At 41.6% G+C, this 19000-nt stretch overlaps 1 protein-coding gene across 1 annotated transcript; it reads right to left on the bottom strand.

Moving 5' to 3' along the window:
- Positions 1-7828: 7828 nt before the first annotated feature.
- On the bottom strand, positions 7829-17620 carry pih1d1 (PIH1 domain containing 1). Its single transcript, XM_087808942.1, has 11 exons — positions 17497-17620; positions 17169-17267; positions 16999-17056; positions 15923-16117; positions 10657-10718; positions 10517-10598; positions 10365-10461; positions 8971-8997; positions 8836-8914; positions 7968-8111; positions 7829-7908 (listed from the first exon to the last, which is right to left on the bottom strand). The coding sequence occupies exons 2-11, from the start codon at positions 17247-17249 to the stop codon at positions 7873-7875; spliced, it is 861 nt and encodes a 286-aa protein (XP_087665068.1). The 5' UTR covers positions 17250-17267; positions 17497-17620; the 3' UTR covers positions 7829-7872.
- Positions 17621-19000: the final 1380 nt, after the last annotated feature.

The following is a 19000-nucleotide window of genomic DNA, read 5'->3' as shown; positions in this document are numbered from 1 at the left end:
AATTTTTTATTATTTATTGATCACATGACAGATTGATCAAGTAGCTCGGTACTCGTTTGGTATTGTCTGGTGGATCCATTATTTTAATTTACATTTATTAAATGATGATGATGAAGATGACGATGATGATGACGATGGCGACGACGATGACGAAGATGATGACGATGATGAAGATGATGATAAAGATGATGATGAAGATGATGATGAATATGATGATGAAGATGATGATGAAGATGAAGATGATGATAAAGATGATGATGATGATGATGATGAAGATGATGAAGATAAAGATGATGACGATGAAGATTCAAAGATTTTTAAAGATTCAAAGCGTTGTATTGTCATAGGTACTACGTACCGTGAAGTTCTTACTTTGTACCCCCAACAAAAGTGCACAGTAAACATACAGTATATATATATATATATATACATATATACACATTAGGAATAACTAAAATATAAAAACACAGCAACAAAAGTACACGTAGTGCATGAGGTAGATGTGGTTTAACTGTTAGTTACTGGAGTCTGATGTTGGAAAGAAAGAGTTCTGAGGACACATCCCTGTGGCACACCGGTGTTTATGGTGATGCTCAGTGAGGTCTTGTCCCCGATCCTGACCGACTGGGGTCGGCCTGTCAGGAAGTCCAAGAGCCAGTCACAGAGGGTGTGGTGCAGACCGAGTGCAGACCGTATGTGGGGAATGACTGTGTTGAACCGGAGCTGTAGTCGATAAAGAGCATCCTTACATAGGAGTCTTTGTTCTCCAGGTGGAGGAGGGGATAATGGAGGGCAGCAGCAATGGCATCTGAGGGCGATCTGTTGGACCGGTAGGCATACTGTAGGGGGGTCCAGTGTGTCTGGTATGTTGCTCTGAATGATGGCCAGCACCACTCGCTCAAAACACTTGGCTATGATCGGAGTGAGTGCTACTGGTCTGTAGTCATTCATAAAGGTGGGTGGGTTTTTCTTGGGGAGGGAGACGATGGTTGTGGTCTTGAAGCAGGTCGGAACAATGCTCTGGCTGAGGGAAAGGTTCGTTCGCACACGCTCTGAGGGCCCGGCCAGGGATGTTGTCTGGTCCTGCTGCTTTACTAAGGCCACATTTTAGACTTAGTTTTTACTCTTGGCCTGAACATTTCTAATGTATCTGTACATGATGTCCATCTGAGTGATCATTCTCTTGTCTTGTTCAACCTGGACTTCATCCCTGAACCTAAGCCTTTGAAAGTTAGGTCTCAGAGGCGTGTCATCTCAGCCGATACTGCAGACAGTTTTTCTGCTATGTTTGACCGTCTTTCCTTTGATGACTGTCCAGATGTGGACAGTTTGATTCACTGTTACACTGATCATTGTGTTGAAATACTGGATCAAGTGGCACCTGTTAAATCGAACTTGAAAATTCAGAAAAAACGGTGCCCTTGGACAAATGAAGATCTCCTGAGTCTGAAGAGACTTTGTCGAAAGACTGAGCGTCTCTGGAAGTCTACTAAACTTGAGGTGCACAGACTTCACCTCAGGGATCTGTTGACTTCTTACAATGAGATGGTAGAAACTGCTAGATCTGATTACATCAGAAAACTGGTAGCAGCAAATAGGAAAAACCCCAAAGTTTTGTTTGACACGATTAATTCTCTCGTGTCTCCTGCTCCTCAAATCACGCCGGTCTTCTGTGAAGCTGACAGCAATGCATTGTTGAGATTTTTCATTGACAAAATTAAATTGATCAAAGAGAAAATCTCTCCCCCTTTGTTGGGAACCCCTACTGTCTCTGAGCCCATCTCCTCCTCTTGGTCATCCTTCACTGCTGTATCTTTGGGTGATATTTCAGCACTAGTGAACAAGATGAAACCCTCCTCTTGCTCAGATGACGTCCTTCCTTGTAGGCTTTTTATCAAAGTATTTGATGTAATTGGCCCCTGGGTTACCAATATGGTGAACCTCTCCCTTTCCACAGGGGTTTTTCCCAATGCATTTAAACATGCCATTGTGGAGCCTCTGCTCAAAAAACCAGGCTTAGACCCAACTGACCTCAGTAATTTCAGGCCTATTTCTAAGCTCCCTTTCTTGTCCAAGATCTTGGAGAAGGTGGTGTCCGAGCAGCTGTCTTTGTTCCTGGATCAGAGCGACATCCATGAGAAGTTTCAGTCTGGCTTCCGTAAACATCACTCTACGGAGACAGCTTTATTGAAAGTGTCCAGTGACATCCTGATGTCGGCTGACTCGGGTAAATTCACTGTTCTGGTTCTCTTGGATCTGTCCTCAGCCTTTGACACAGTTGATCACCAGATCCTGCTGAGAAGACTAAGGGATGAAGTGGGACTGTCTGGGTCTGTGTTAGAATGGTTCTCATCTTACCTTTCTGGGCGCAGTTTTAGTGTATCTGCCAATCAAATGAGGTCTGAATCGGCAGATCTGTTGTGTGGAGTCCCTCAAGGTTCTGTTCTGGGTCCTTTATTGTTTTTGCTGTACTTGATTCCCCTTGGTATAATCATTCAGAGATTTCCAGATGTTTCTTATCACATTTTTGCTGATGACATCCAGCTCTACTGCTCTTTTGATCCAACTGAGCCCCAAAGGCTGAACAGCTTAGTCAATTGTTTGCTAGAAATCAAACAATGGCTGAGTGAAAACACTTTACAGCTTAATGTGGACAAAACTGAAACTCTGGTGATTGCTCCTGATGATAAGATTCCAGGGTTGAGTCAGTACTTGGGTGACTTAGGTCAGTCTGTCAAACTGAGCCTGAGAAACCTGGGTGTTGTATTTGATAAAGACATGTCTCTTGTTCAACACTGCAGAAAACTGACCAGAAACTGTTTCCTTCAACTGAGAAAAATCTCTAAACTTAGGAAAATGTTGTCACAACATGATCTGGATCTTATAATCCATGCGTTTGTTTCTTCTCGTCTGGACTATTGTAACAGTTTGTTTTCATGTCTTAACAAGAAGGAGCTGTCTCGTCTGCAGTTGATTCAGAACTCTGCAGCGAGAATTCTGACCCGCTCAAGTAGGAGAACTCACATTTCTCCGATCCTTAAAACTCTTCACTGGCTTCCAGTTTCTTTCAGGATCAACTTTAAAATTCTGGTTCTTACTTTCAGAGCTATTCATGGTCAGGCTCCTCCTTACATCACTGATCTGATCCAGCCTTACACCCCAGCTCGGTCTCTGAGGTCTGTGGATCAGAATCTACTTATGGTTCCACGCATACGGCTCAGGACCAGAGGAGAGAAATCTTTTCAGGCTGTTGCTCCTAAGCTTTGGAACGATCTTCTCTCTCTTTGCGCTTGATGGAGTCTACTGACTCCTTTAAGAAACATCTTAAGACGTTTCTATTTGTTCAGGCTTTTCCTTGAATTTCTCGAACTCCTGTGTTGTTCTCGGTGTTGTCTTGATCTTTGAAGTATGTACTGTTTTGAGTATTGTTTTGATTGTTAAAGCGCTTTGTGACCCTGGTCTCGAAAAGCGCTATATAAATAAATATTACTTACTTACTTACTTACTTACTTACTTTACGGGGGTTGATTTTCCTCGGTGCTTTGTTGACCTGTTCTGGTGATATGGTTGGTGGGGGGGTTGAGGGGGTCCAGGTATGTTTGTGTTGCCCCTCTGTTCTGTGGCCAGAGTCTTCAAAGCAGGTATAGAAGGTGTTGAGGTCAACTGTCTGTGGAGTTGATAGTGCTGGTGGTGGTCCTCTTATAATCAGTGATGTGCTGCAGGTCTTGCCACATCCGCCCGGAGTCGGCAGAGGAGTAGAAGCTCCAGCTTCTCCTTATACTTCCTCTTGGCCGTTGTGATGGCCTTCCTCAGTCCATACTTGGCAGCTTTGTACTCCGCCTCGCTGCCTGACCTGAAAGCAAGAGCACGTAGCATGTGGCATACTTGACTGTTGATCCAGGGCTTCTGATTAGGGAACTTTGTGACCTTTATTGTGGGCACGATGTTCTCCACACAAGTGCTGATGCAGCAGGTCACATAGTCCGCATAGTCCTCAACACAGACAGAAGAGTCCTCCAGCGTAGCCGCATCCTTGAATATGTCCCAGTTAGTCCGTGCAAAGCAGTCTTGCAGGTGCTCTCCGTGTCTGGAGTCCACAGTTCAATCTAGTGGTTTGTAGGCCGACGTACATAAAGATATGGTCTGAGTGTCCAAAGTGGGGGCGTGTTGCAGCCCTGTATGCACCCCGTATGTTGCTGTAAACATGGTCCAATGTGTTTTTATCACGGGTGGTGATAGAGATAATGATGATGATGATGATGATGAAGAAGATGAAGAAGATGAAGATGAAGATGAAGATAAAGGTAAAGATGATGATGTTGATGAAGATAAAGTTAAAGATGATGATGATGAAGATGATAAAGATGAAGACGATGAAGATAAAGATGATGATGAAGATGATGATGACGATGATGATGATGAAGATGATGAAGATGAAGAGAAAGATAATGATGAAGAGAAAGGTAAAGATGATAAAAACGAAGATGATGATGATGATAAAGATGAAGACGATGAAGATAGAGATGATGATGATAAAGATGATGATGATGATGATGATAATGATAATGATAATGATAATGATGAAGACGAAGATGAAGATGAAGATAAAGATGATGATGATGATGATGAAGATAAAGGTAAAGATGATAAAGAAGATGATAAAAACGAAGATGATGATGATGAAGATGATGATAAAGATAAAGATGAAGATGAAGATGATGATGATGATGATGAATAAAAGGTGTGTTACCTGGTGTTTCAGATGCAGCTCCAGTGATTCCTGGTCAGACTTCATCTTCCCTGCAGCAAGTATCTGGGTCAGACTGACCCCTCTATGACATCATCACTCACAAACATATATCACTGACACAGTATTATTGAGGAACGCAGTTGACCTTGAGTTTAAGTTCATTTTATTGTTTGTTTGTGTTCCTTGAAGGCTACGAGGACACGACCGGCATGGTGACTGTGAGGACCTGCAACACAAGACTCTCATGGGTCACGGTCCTCCACGGGTCGGGTCGGCGCCGCTCACCTGTGTGGAGGTGTTGAACTGAGCCACGCTGGCCTCCTGGTCCACGAGCAGAGGGTGGAAGAAGTCCAGGTGGAAGAGCGAGGGTCGCGCAGACAGCACCAGTCGATCCTCACCCACGTCCAGCACCAGAGAGCGAGCAGAAGCCTGGAAGACAAGGGGGACGTGGCCCGAGTCAAATGGAAGGAAATATTGACTCAACTTTAATGTTGTTTTTTCAACCATTGAATTCAATTTAATGTTTAATTCATTTGTTTTTTTATCAATTACATTTTTTCAAATGTAATATTTTTAAAATGAACAATTATTTTTACACACAGTTTAATACCCTTAAACTTAAAAAATAAATGTTACATTCTTTTTTAATTCAATATATATATGTTGGTATAATAGAGTCTCCAGACCAAACTAACAGAGCACAGAGCTACTGATCAGACTCTCAGCCAATCATGTGATGCGCAGATGATCATGTGACTCATCGATCAAATACTCTCGTGTCGAATTTCAAAAACCAAGGCGTTAAAAAATATTTTATTTAGAAAATATATTTTTGAATTATTGGAATAAGGATATCAAACGTCATGTTTAATAAAAATCTTTTTTTTTAATTAAATTATTTACAAAAAAAACAACCTTTCAGTCGAAAATGATTTAATTTAATCAACAAATAATAATAAGCTATTTTAAATCCATTAATCAATGTTCTGTTGACACAGAAGTAATAATAATAAGAATAATAATAATAAAAGTTACATAATAATAACTTGTAAATAATAACTTTTTATTATAATAAAAACATATTTGAATGATTCTTTTTCAAAGGTTTGTGAGAAAACAACTCAATGTTCCCACATAAGTTCACGTCGCTCACCACTCCGGGCAGTTTGACCTCTGCCACGAGGAACTCGGGGTCACCAGCAGGGGGCTCCACCAGCAGAGAGAACTCTGGCCTGAAGACAAAACACTGAGTCGCTGCAGGAACGAAGGAGTCGAGCGAGAGTTTCACCTCCGGACACTTGTGTGGCTGGTTTCTCTGGGGGAGGAGAAAGAGTTTGATTCTTCATGATGACATTTGTCCAACAATGAAGCAGTTTCATCACGAATGTGTGGAGAAAGAAAAAGAGATTCTTCATGATGAGACTTGTCCACCAGATAAGATTGAGAATCTCCTCTGTGCTTTGTTGACCTGTTCTGGTGATATGGTTGGTGGGGGGGTTGAGGGGGTCCAGGTATGTTTGTGTTGCCCCTCTGTTCTGTGGCCAGAGTCTTCAAAGCAGGTATAGAAGGTGTTGAGGTCAACTGTCTGTGGAGTTGATAGTGCTGGTGGTGGTCCTCTTATAATCAGTGATGTGCTGCAGGTCTTGCCACATCCGCCCGGAGTCGGCAGAGGAGTAGAAGCTCCAGCTTCTCCTTATACTTCCTCTTGGCCGTTGTGATGGCCTTCCTCAGTCCATACTTGGCAGCTTTGTACTCCGCCTCGCTGCCTGACCTGAAAGCAAGAGCACGTAGCATGTGGCATACTTGACTGTTGATCCAGGGCTTCTGATTAGGGAACTTTGTGACCTTTATTGTGGGCACGATGTTCTCCACACAAGTGCTGATGCAGCAGGTCACATAGTCCGCATAGTCCTCAACACAGACGGAAGAGTCCTCCAGCGTAGCCGCATCCTTGAATATGTCCCAGTTAGTCCGTGCAAAGCAGTCTTGCAGGTGCTCTCCGTGTCTGGAGTCCACAGTTCAATCTAGTGGTTTGTAGGCCGACGTACATAAAGATATGGTCTGAGTGTCCAAAGTGGGGGCGTGTTGCAGCCCTGTATGCACCCCGTATGTTGCTGTAAACATGGTCCAATGTGTTTTTATCACGGGTGGTGATAGAGATAATGATGATGATGATGATGATGAAGATGATGATGAAGAAGATGAAGAAGATGAAGATGAAGATAAAGGTAAAGATGATGATGTTGATGAAGATAAAGTTAAAGATGATGATGATGAAGATGATAAAGATGAAGACGATGAAGATAAAGATGATGATGAAGATGATGATGACGATGATGATGATGAAGATGATGAAGATGAAGAGAAAGATAATGATGAAGAGAAAGGTAAAGATGATGATAAAAACGAAGATGATGATGATGATAAAGATGAAGACGATGAAGATAGAGATGATGATGATAAAGATGATGATGATGATGATGATAATGATAATGATGAAGATGATGATGATGAAGATAAAGGTAAAGATGATAAAGAAGATGATAAAAACGAAGATGATGATGATGATGATAAAGATGAAGATGATGATGACGATGATGATGATGATGAAGATGATGAAGATGAAGAGAAAGATAATGATGAAGAGAAAGGTAAAGATGATGATAAAAACGAAGATGATGATGATGATAAAGATGAAGACGATGAAGATAAAGATGATGATGATGATGATGATGATGATAATGATAATGATAATGATAATGATGAAGATGAAGATGAAGATGAAGATGATGATGATGAAGATAAAGGTAAAGATGATAAAGAAGATGATAAAAACGAAGATGATGATGATGAAGATGATGATAAAGATAAAGATGAAGATGAAGATGAAGATGAAGATGAAGATGATGATGATGAATAAAAGGTGTGTTACCTGGTGTTTCAGATGCAGCTCCAGTGATTCCTGGTCAGACTTCATCTTCCCTGCAGCAAGTATCTGGGTCAGACTGACCCCTCTATGACATCATCACTCACAAACATATATCACTGACACAGTATTATTGAGGAACGCAGTTGACCTTGAGTTTAAGTTCATTTTATTGTTTGTTTGTGTTCCTTGAAGGCTACGAGGACACGACCGGCATGGTGACTGTGAGGACCTGCAACACAAGACTCTCATGGGTCACGGTCCTCCACGGGGTGGGTCGGCGCCGCTCACCTGTGTGGAGGTGTTGAACTGAGCCACGCTGGCCTCCTGGTCCACGAGCAGAGGGTGGAAGAAGTCCAGGTGGAAGAGCGAGGGTCGCGCAGACAGCACCAGTCGATCCTCACCCACGTCCAGCACCAGAGAGCGAGCAGAAGCCTGGAAGACAAGGGGGACGTGGCCCGAGTCAAATGGAAGGAAATATTGACTCAACTTTAATGTTGTTTTTTCAACCATTGAATTCAATTTAATGTTTAATTCATTTGTTTTTTTATCAATTACATTTTTTCAAATGTAATATTTTTAAAATGAACAATTATTTTTACACACAGTTTAATACCCTTAAACTTAAAAAATAAATGTTACATTCTTTTTTAATTCAATATATATATGTTGGTATAATAGAGTCTCCAGACCAAACTAACAGAGCACAGAGCTACTGATCAGACTCTCAGCCAATCATGTGATGCGCAGATGATCATGTGACTCATCGATCAAATACTCTCGTGTCGAATTTCAAAAACCAAGGCGTTAAAAAATATTTTATTTAGAAAATATATTTTTGAATTATTGGAATAAGGATATCAAACGTCATGTTTAATAAAAATCTTTTTTTTTAATTAAATTATTTACAAAAAAAACAACCTTTCAGTCGAAAATGATTTAATTTAATCAACAAATTATAATAAGCTATTTTAAATCCATTAATCAATGTTCTGTTGACACAGAAGTAATAATAATAAGAATAATAATAATAAAAGTTACATAATAATAACTTGTAAATAATAACTTTTTATTATAATAAAAACATATTTGAATGATTCTTTTTCAAAGGTTTGTGAGAAAACAACTCAATGTTCCCACATAAGTTCACGTCGCTCACCACTCCGGGCAGTTTGACCTCTGCCACGAGGAACTCGGGGTCACCAGCAGGGGGCTCCACCAGCAGAGAGAACTCTGGCCTGAAGACAAAACACTGAGTCGCTGCAGGAACGAAGGAGTCGAGCGAGAGTTTCACCTCCGGACACTTGTGTGGCTGGTTTCTCTGGGGGAGGAGAAAGAGTTTGATTCTTCATGATGACATTTGTCCAACAATGAAGCAGTTTCATCACGAATGTGTGGAGAAAGAAAAAGAGATTCTTCATGATGAGACCACCAATTAAGCAAGCAACAAGTCTGGATGTGTTTAGTTTCGACATTCTTTAGATAAGATTGAGAATCTCATGACTACTAGTTTTGCTTTGGTGTGTGTGTCTGTTACACAGGTATGTGTGTCTGCTCCACAGGTGTGTGTCTGCTCCACAAGTGTGTGTCTGCTCCACAAGTGTGTGTCTGCTCCACAGGTGTGTGTCTGCTCCACAAGTGTGTGTCTGCTCCACAAGTGTGTGTGTCTGCTCCACAAGTGTGTGTGTCTGCTCCACAGGTGTGTGTACGCTCCACAGGTGTGTGTCCGCTCCACAAGTGTGTGTCCGCTCCACAAGTGTGTGTGTCCGCTCCACAAGTGTGTGTGTCTGCTCCACAAGTGTGTGTCTGCTCCACAAGTGTGTGTGTCTGCTCCACAAGTGTGTGTGTCTGCTCCACAAGTGTGTGTCTGCTCCACAAGTGTGTGTCTGCTACACAAGTGTGTGTCTGCTCCACAAGTGTGTGTCCGCTCCACAAGTGTGTGTCTGCTCCACAAGTGTGTGTGTCTGCTCCACAGGTGTGTGTGTCTGCTCCACAAGTGTGTGTGTCTGCTCCACAAGTGTGTGTGTCTGCTCCACAGGTGTGTGTCTGCTCCACAGGTGTGTGTCCGCTCCACAAGTGTGTGTCCGCTCCACAAGTGTGTGTGTCTGCTCCACAAGTGTGTGTCTGCTCCACAAGTGTGTGTGTCTGCTCCACAAGTGTGTGTCTGCTCCACAAGTGTGTGTGTCTGCTCCACAAGTGTGTGTGTCTGCTCCACAAGTGTGTGTGTCTGCTCCACAAGTGTGTGTCTGCTCCACCGGTGTGTGTGTCTGCTCCACAGGTGTGTGTGTCTGCTCCACAAGTGTGTATGTCTGCTCCACAAGTGTGTGTGTCTGCTTCACAAGTGTGTGTGTGTCTGCTAGACAAGTGTGTGTGTCTGCTCCACAAGTGTGTGTGTCTGCTCCACAAGTGTGTGTGTCTGCTCCACAGGTGTGTGTGTCTGCTCCACAGGTGTGTGTGTCTGCTCCACAAGTGTGCGTGTCTGCTCCACAAGTGTGTGTGTCTGCTCCACAAGTGTGTGTGTCTGCTCCACAGGTGTGTGTCCGCTCCACAGGTGTGTATCTGTTACACAGGTGTGTGTCCGCTCCACAGGTGTGTGTGTGTGCGTTGTGTTCTAAACACCAGTTGTGTGAACAACATTGCTCACATGTATCTATTATTTGTAATATAAATAAAATATATTATTATTACTGAGGCTGCAGCTCCTGGATCACCGGCCGACTCTTGGTGCGAATGTTCTGCTCTGTGATGGAGCCCAGGAACTTCCTGTTCTTCAGAACCTTCCAGTCTGCAGAGCAGATGAAGGTGAGCACCAGAGTTAGAGAGCAGCCGGACCACCTCACCTCTGCTGAGCTCCAGCTGGTACTTGTTCTCCAGACCCTCCAGACACACCATGATCACAAACTGCTGGAACAACTGCTCCTTCTGCCGGAAAAGAACATTCTTGATGGTCATGGTCGTGATCAGGTCAACATCGTCTCACCTGACACTTGCTGAAGAAGTCTCGGTTGATGACCACGTCATACGCTGTGCAGCCCTGAGAGCCTGAGACGATGAGACATGAGACGATGAGACATGAGACGATGATGAGACATGAGATGATGAGACATGAGACGATGAGACATGAGATGATGAGACATGAGATGATGAGACATGAGACGATGAGACATGAGATGATGAGACATGAGATGATGAGACATGAGATGATGAGACATGAGATGATGAGACATGAGATGATGAGACATGAGATGATGAGACATGAAACGATGAGACACGAGATGATGAGACATGAGATGATGATGAGACATGGGATGATGAGACATGAGATGATGAGACATGAGATGATGAGACATGAGATGATGAGACATGAAACGATGAGACATGAGATGATGAGACATGAGATGATGAGACATGAGATGATGAGACATGAAACGATGAGACACGAGATGATGAGACATGAAACAATGAGACATGAGATGATGAGACATGAGATGATGATGAGACATGGGATGATGAGACATGAGATGATGATGAGACATGGGATGATGAGACATGAGATGATGAGACATGAGATGATGAGACATGAGATGATGAGACATGAGATGATGAGACATGAGATGATGAGACATGAAACAATGAGACACGAGATGATGAGACATGAGATGATGATGAGACATGGGATGATGAGACATGAGATGACGAGACATGAGATGATGAGACATGAAACGATGAGACATGAGATGATGAGACATGAGATGATGAGACATGAGATGATGAGACATGAAACGATGAGACACGAGATGATGAGACATGAAACAATGAGACATGAGATGATGAGACATGAGATGATGATGAGACATGGGATGATGAGACATGAGATGATGAGACATGAGATGATGAGACATGAAACGATGAGACATGAGATGATGAGACATGAGATGATGAGACATGAGATGATGAGACATGAGATGATGAGACATGAGATGATGAGACATGAAACGATGAGACATGAGATGATGAGACATGAGATGATGAAACATGAGATGATGATGAAACATGGGATGATGAGACATGAGATGATGAGACATGAGATGATGAGACATGAGATGATGAGACATGAGATGATGAGACATGAAACGATGAGACATGAGATGATGAGACATGAAACAATGAGACATGAGATGATGATGAGACATGAGATGATGATGAGACATGGGATGATGAGACATGAGATGATGAGACATGAGATGATGAGACATGAAACGATGAGACATGAGATGATGAGACATGAGATGATGAGACATGAGATGATGATGAGACATGGGATGATGAGACATGAGATGATGAGACATGAGATGATGAGACATGAGATGATGAGACATGAAACGATGAGACATGAGATGATGAGACATGAGATGATGAGACATGAGATGATGAGACATGAAACGATGAGACATGAGATGATGAGACATGAGATGATGAGACATGAGATGATGAGACATGAGATGATGAAACATGAGATGATGATGAGACATGGGATGATGAGACATGAGATGATGAGACATGAGATGATGAGACATGAGATGATGAGACATGAGATGATGAGACATGGGATGATGAGACATGAGATGATGAGACATGAGATGATGAGACATGAGATGATGAGACATGAGATGATGAGACATGAAACGGTGAGACATGAGATGATGAGACATGAGATGATGAGACATGAGATGATGAGACATGAGACGATGAGACATGAGATGATGAGACATGAGATGATGAGACATGAAACGATGAGACATGAAACGATGAGACATGAGATGATGAGACATGAAACGATGAGACATGAGATGATGAGACATGAAACGATGAGACATGAGATGATGAGACATGAAACGATGAGACATGAGATGATGAGACATGAGATGATGAGACATGAAACGATGAGACATGAGATGATGAGACATGAAACGATGAGACATGAGATTTTGAGACATGAGATGATGAGACATGAGATTTTGAGACATGAGATGATGATGAGACATGGGATGATGAGACATGAGATGATGAGACATGAGATGATGAGACATGAGATGATGAGACATGAGATGATGAGACATGGGATGATGAGACATGAGATGATGATGAGACATGGGATGATGAGACATGGGATGATGAGACATGAGATGATGATGAGACATGAGATGATGAGACATGAGATGATGAGACATGAGATGATGATGAGACATGAGATGATGAGACATGAAACGATGAGACATGAAACGATGAGACATGAGATGATGAGACATGAAACGATGAGACATGAGATGATGAGACATGAAACGATGAGACATGAGATGATGAGACATGAAACGATGAGACATGAGATGATGAGACATGAAACGATGAGACATGAGATGATGAGACATGAAACGATGAGACATGAGATTTTGAGACATGAGATGATGAGACATGAGATTTTGAGACATGAGATGATGATGAGACATGGGATGATGAGACATGAGATGATGAGACATGAGATGATGAGACATGAGATGATGAGACATGGGATGATGAGACATGGGATGATGAGACATGAGATGATGAGACATGAGATGATGATGAGACATGGGATGATGAGACATGGGATGATGAGACATGAGATGATGATGAGACATGAGATGATGAGACATGAGATGATGAGACATGAGATGATGATGAGACATGAGATGATGAGACATGGGATGATGAGACATGAGATGATGATGAGACATGAGATGATGAGACATGAGATGATGATGAGACATGGGATGATGAGACATGAGATGATGATGAGACATGAGATGATGAGACATGGGATGATGATGAGACATGAGATGATGAGACATGGGATGATGAGACATGAGATGATGAGACATGAGATGATGAGACATGAGATGATGAGACATGAAACGATGAGACATGAGATGATGAGACATGAGATGATGAAACATGAGATGATGATGAAACATGGGATGATGAGACATGAGATGATGAGACATGAGATGATGAGACATGAGATGATGAGACATGAGATGATGAGACATGAAACGATGAGACATGAGATGATGAGACATGAAACAATGAGACATGAGATGATGATGAGACATGAGATGATGATGAGACATGGGATGATGAGACATGAGATGATGAGACATGAGATGATGAGACATGAAACGATGAGACATGAGATGATGAGACATGAGATGATGAGACATGAGATGATGATGAGACATGGGATGATGAGACATGAGATGATGAGACATGAGATGATGAGACATGAGATGATGAGACATGAAACGATGAGACATGAGATGATGAGACATGAGATGATGAGACATGAGATGATGAGACATGAAACGATGAGACATGAGATGATGAGACATGAGATGATGAGACATGAGATGATGAGACATGAGATGATGAAACATGAGATGATGATGAGACATGGGATGATGAGACATGAGATGATGAGACATGAGATGATGAGACATGAGATGATGAGACATGAGATGATGAGACATGGGATGATGAGACATGAGATGATGAGACATGAGATGATGAGACATGAGATGATGAGACATGAGATGATGAGACATGAAACGGTGAGACATGAGATGATGAGACATGAGATGATGAGACATGAGATGATGAGACATGAGACGATGAGACATGAGATGATGAGACATGAGATGATGAGACATGAAACGATGAGACATGAAACGATGAGACATGAGATGATGAGACATGAAACGATGAGACATGAGATGATGAGACATGAAACGATGAGACATGAGATGATGAGACATGAAACGATGAGACATGAGATGATGAGACATGAGATGATGAGACATGAAACGATGAGACATGAGATGATGAGACATGAAACGATGAGACATGAGATTTTGAGACATGAGATGATGAGACATGAGATTTTGAGACATGAGATGATGATGAGACATGGGATGATGAGACATGAGATGATGAGACATGAGATGATGAGACATGAGATGATGAGACATGAGATGATGAGACATGGGATGATGAGACATGAGATGATGATGAGACATGGGATGATGAGACATGGGATGATGAGACATGAGATGATGATGAGACATGAGATGATGAGACATGAGATGATGAGACATGAGATGATGATGAGACATGAGATGATGAGACATGAAACGATGAGACATGAAACGATGAGACATGAGATGATGAGACATGAAACGATGAGACATGAGATGATGAGACATGAAACGATGAGACATGAGATGATGAGACATGAAACGATGAGACATGAGATGATGAGACATGAAACGATGAGACATGAGATGATGAGACATGAAACGATGAGACATGAGATTTTGAGACATGAGATGATGAGACATGAGATTTTGAGACATGAGATGATGATGAGACATGGGATGATGAGACATGAGATGATGAGACATGAGATGATGAGACATGAGATGATGAGACATGGGATGATGAGACATGGGATGATGAGACATGAGATGATGAGACATGAGATGATGATGAGACATGGGATGATGAGACATGGGATGATGAGACATGAGATGATGATGAGACATGAGATGATGAGACATGAGATGATGAGACATGAGATGATGATGAGACATGAGATGATGAGACATGGGATGATGAGACATGAGATGATGATGAGACATGAGATGATGAGACATGAGATGATGATGAGACATGGGATGATGAGACATGAGATGATGATGAGACATGAGATGATGAGACATGGGATGATGATGAGACATGAGATGATGAGACATGGGATGATGAGACATGAGATGATGAGACATGAGATGATGAGACATGAGATGATGAGACATGAGATGATGAGACATGAAACGATGAGACATGAGATGATGAGACATGAAACGATGAGACATGAGATGATGATGAGACATGGGATGATGAGACATGAGATGATGAGACATGAGATGATGAGACATGAGATGATGAGACATGGGATGATGAGACATGAGATGATGAGACATGAGATGATGATGAGACATGAGATGATGAGACATGAGATGATGAGACATGGGATGATGAGACATGAGATGATGATGAGACATGAGATGATGAGACATGAGATGATGAGACATGAGAGGATGAGACATGAGATGATGAGACATTCAACAGTGAGGACAATCAATACATGTACTCACTGTTGTCCAGTTCAGTGTGCGGCTCGCCGAGGCTCATGGGAACTCTGAAGCCGCTGGGATCTTCTGACTGGAGCAGTTCGACCAGTTCCTCTGTGGAAAGTTCTGGTGGAGGCGGAACAGAATTGGACTGGCAGATGTTGACAAAGACCTTTGTATCCAGATTGTCCTTGACCGAGTGTGTTTTCACACACATCCCTGGACGAAGACACAGACGATTGGACGTGAGACATATTAATGGAGAATGATGGAGATCTAGTGTGTGTTGTTCTTCTCTTTGCACTTTGTTCTTGTTCCTCATGAAATCAATAACAAGTCAGTTTCTTAACCGGACACATTCTTTTTTAGATTTTTGGATACACAAGTTCTCACAAGTACACAACATCTCGTTTCCTGGTTTCACTCTTAGCCACGAAGACAAAGGTCTCGTTGAACCAACGTCTTCTTGTGCTGCACAAAACAAACGACTCTTTATAGAAGTTTCTACATGAACTACATGAACATTTTTTTAATATTGAGATTATTGATGCGATTGTTTTTGTCAATGTCCTCTTTTTTTTTATGCATTTAAAAAAAAAAATCGAACACAATAAATGATTAACTTTACATTCAAATGTATTTCTCTTTGATTCTCAAGATAAAAGTTATTAAGCAATTTTTATGATAAAGTCAAATTAATCATAATGAAAATAAAGGTTTATCTAGTTACTGTAATTACACTTGGAAACACACATAACATATTCACTAAAAACACTAAAAACTAGTGTAAAAACGTGCTAAGAGTGTAAACATTTATATTTATGAGTCGATAATAAATCATACTAACACACACACACACACACACACACACACACACACACACACACACACACACACACACACACACACAGTCTTTACAATCTTTAGGATGAGTTTGTTCATTCAGACTTTTTAACCCTTGCGTCGTCTCTGGGTCAAGGTGACCCACAATGGATACCGCCAACGCATTTGTTTAATGGGTTACGGATCCAAAACGGTTTGTTTTTCTTGGAAAAGTAAAGCATGTTGTGCTGGAGTCGGTCAACGACGCAGCCTCTCACCAGGTTGTGGGCGGATCATCTTGGACTCTGGACCCTCCGTCTGGACCTTCTCCATCGTCTACAAACACCGAGACAGGAAGTGTTTGAAGCAGGACAGACATGGCTGCGGTCAAGCACCAGCTCCCTGATTTATCGTTGGATTCAAAAATACATCTGGCCGTGAGTCTGACCTGCAGCAGCAGCTGTTGATAAATCTCATCTTGTTGCTGTAACTCCAGCTCCGACTGTAGGAGCGACGAGTCTGTTGTCATGGTTACACTCTGTGACACCTGCCAATACAAAAACACAATAGTGTCATTTCAGAGGTAGCATATATAATCATATATATATATATATATATATATATATATAGTAATCATTGCGCTCATAAACTATACGTGTGTGTTTTTAATGCAACACTTTAGCAAAACATTAGCATAGTTAGCACATTAGCAGCTAGCCCGGTGAATAAACTGTCAGCTCTCGGTAACGAGTGAACATTGACAGTCAAGTACATACGTGACAATGATCGGTGACATTTGTGTCGTATGGACACGTTTAACGAGCTTCACAGGCAGAAGTTAAACACGTTAATAAAATGGTTAAACATGTTTGAAAATGGTTTGTTTTCCCTCACTTCCGGCAAAACGGCGGAAATGATGTAACAACTGCAGTGTTTTGAATTTCAATATAAATAATCAACGGATACATTTTTCGTATTTGCTTCTTGGGTTGTTTTTTGTTTTGTTTGTTTTTAACCCAGGTTTGCTATTAGAGTTGTAATAAATAGTAAATTGCTATTTCGTATGGTTAATATTCATCTGAAGTGGGATCGCTTTAGGCGGCTTCGGTTTTACTTTGAAAAGCTGTGACGTTGCGCCTTTGCGTCACGATTTAAATGACACATTTTTTTTTTTTTTTTGTTAAAATAGAGATTATCAAAAAATGTTTTAAAAATAAACCTTTTATTTAAAGGCAGGGAAAAGTTGCTTTCGAGAAACGCGTCATCCAATCATGCAGCTGCGATACTTGACTCAGTTTATGATTTAACGTCATTTAAAACGATAACATTTAATTCATGACAAAGAGAAATAGTATTTTTTCTTTTGTCATTACACTCAACCTCAAAATGACTTCATAGACGCAACACAATTGTTCATCTTAATATTAGTATAATGATCACAACACAACATAAACATAAAAAAATCTTGTTCTTTATTCATTCACAGATATAAGTGGAGGTTCACTAGAGCTGCTGATATGACACGAACAATAAAATACAAAAACAGTGATAATATCCAGACTGTAAAAATACATGCTGTATCGGCTCAGGTGGTCGTTCAGACCAGGACCAGGTTCTGTTTTAGACCCGGGTCACATTTCTCTGGCCCGTGACAAATGATTATTGATGATCCGAGAGGAAGCGACTCCTGCAGGACGAGAAGAATCTGAACCAGCTTCGAGAAGCTTCAGGGTCAAGAACTTCACCCACATCAAGTGTCCAGACAAAAGCAAACGAGCCGCGATACGTTGTTGACATCGAACCGTGTTCATTAATACTTTGGCTAAAACATACTTTCTTTAAATGGTTGATACAAACACGTCTTGTCGATGACAGCCAGCGTCTTGACGAGACTTTGAGACTTGAGAGCGTCGCACCCTCAACCTGAACCTGTGTCAGTCTGAAGCTCCTCGTTCAGTCCAGAATCCTCGGCTCGTCTGCCTCCTGATGATCCACCGAACCTTCTGGGCTGAAGAACAGACAATAATTACAAACGACAACAATGTTATCTTGACAATATTTTTCATGTTCATCGTTCAAATATCTGCTCGGATTGTCGCGATATTATCTTTCACGATATCGACATTCAACAGTTTCCATTAGTAGGAATTAAATAAATATCTGCGGCGTTTGTTGATGTTTGTGCTGCAATTAAACCTCCGGCCTCTAGAAGGCAGAAGTCGTTACGTCCTCCGCAGCTGAAGGAAGAATGATGGCTGAGGATGAGAGGATACAGTGAGT

Source organism: Callionymus lyra, chromosome 15, assembly GCF_982586985.1.
Source record: "Callionymus lyra chromosome 15, fCalLyr1.hap1.1, whole genome shotgun sequence".
Lineage (NCBI taxonomy): Eukaryota > Metazoa > Chordata > Actinopteri > Syngnathiformes > Callionymidae > Callionymus > Callionymus lyra.
The sequence above is the reverse complement of the archived record's forward strand: the minus strand, read 5'-3'. Positions and strand labels throughout refer to the sequence as shown.

Coding starts and splice junctions, on each gene's coding strand:
- pih1d1 (XM_087808942.1), bottom strand. CDS start 17,249: ATGACAACAGACTCGTCGCTCCTACAGTCGGAGCTGGAGTTACAGCAA. Junction 17,057..17,168: donor ATCAACAGCTGCTGCTGCAG/GTCAGACTCACG, acceptor CGGTGTTTGTAG/ACGATGGAGAAGGTCCAGAC. Junction 7,909..7,967: donor AGTTCAACACCTCCACACAG/GTGAGCGGCGCC, acceptor CTTGTGTTGCAG/GTCCTCACAGTCACCATGCC.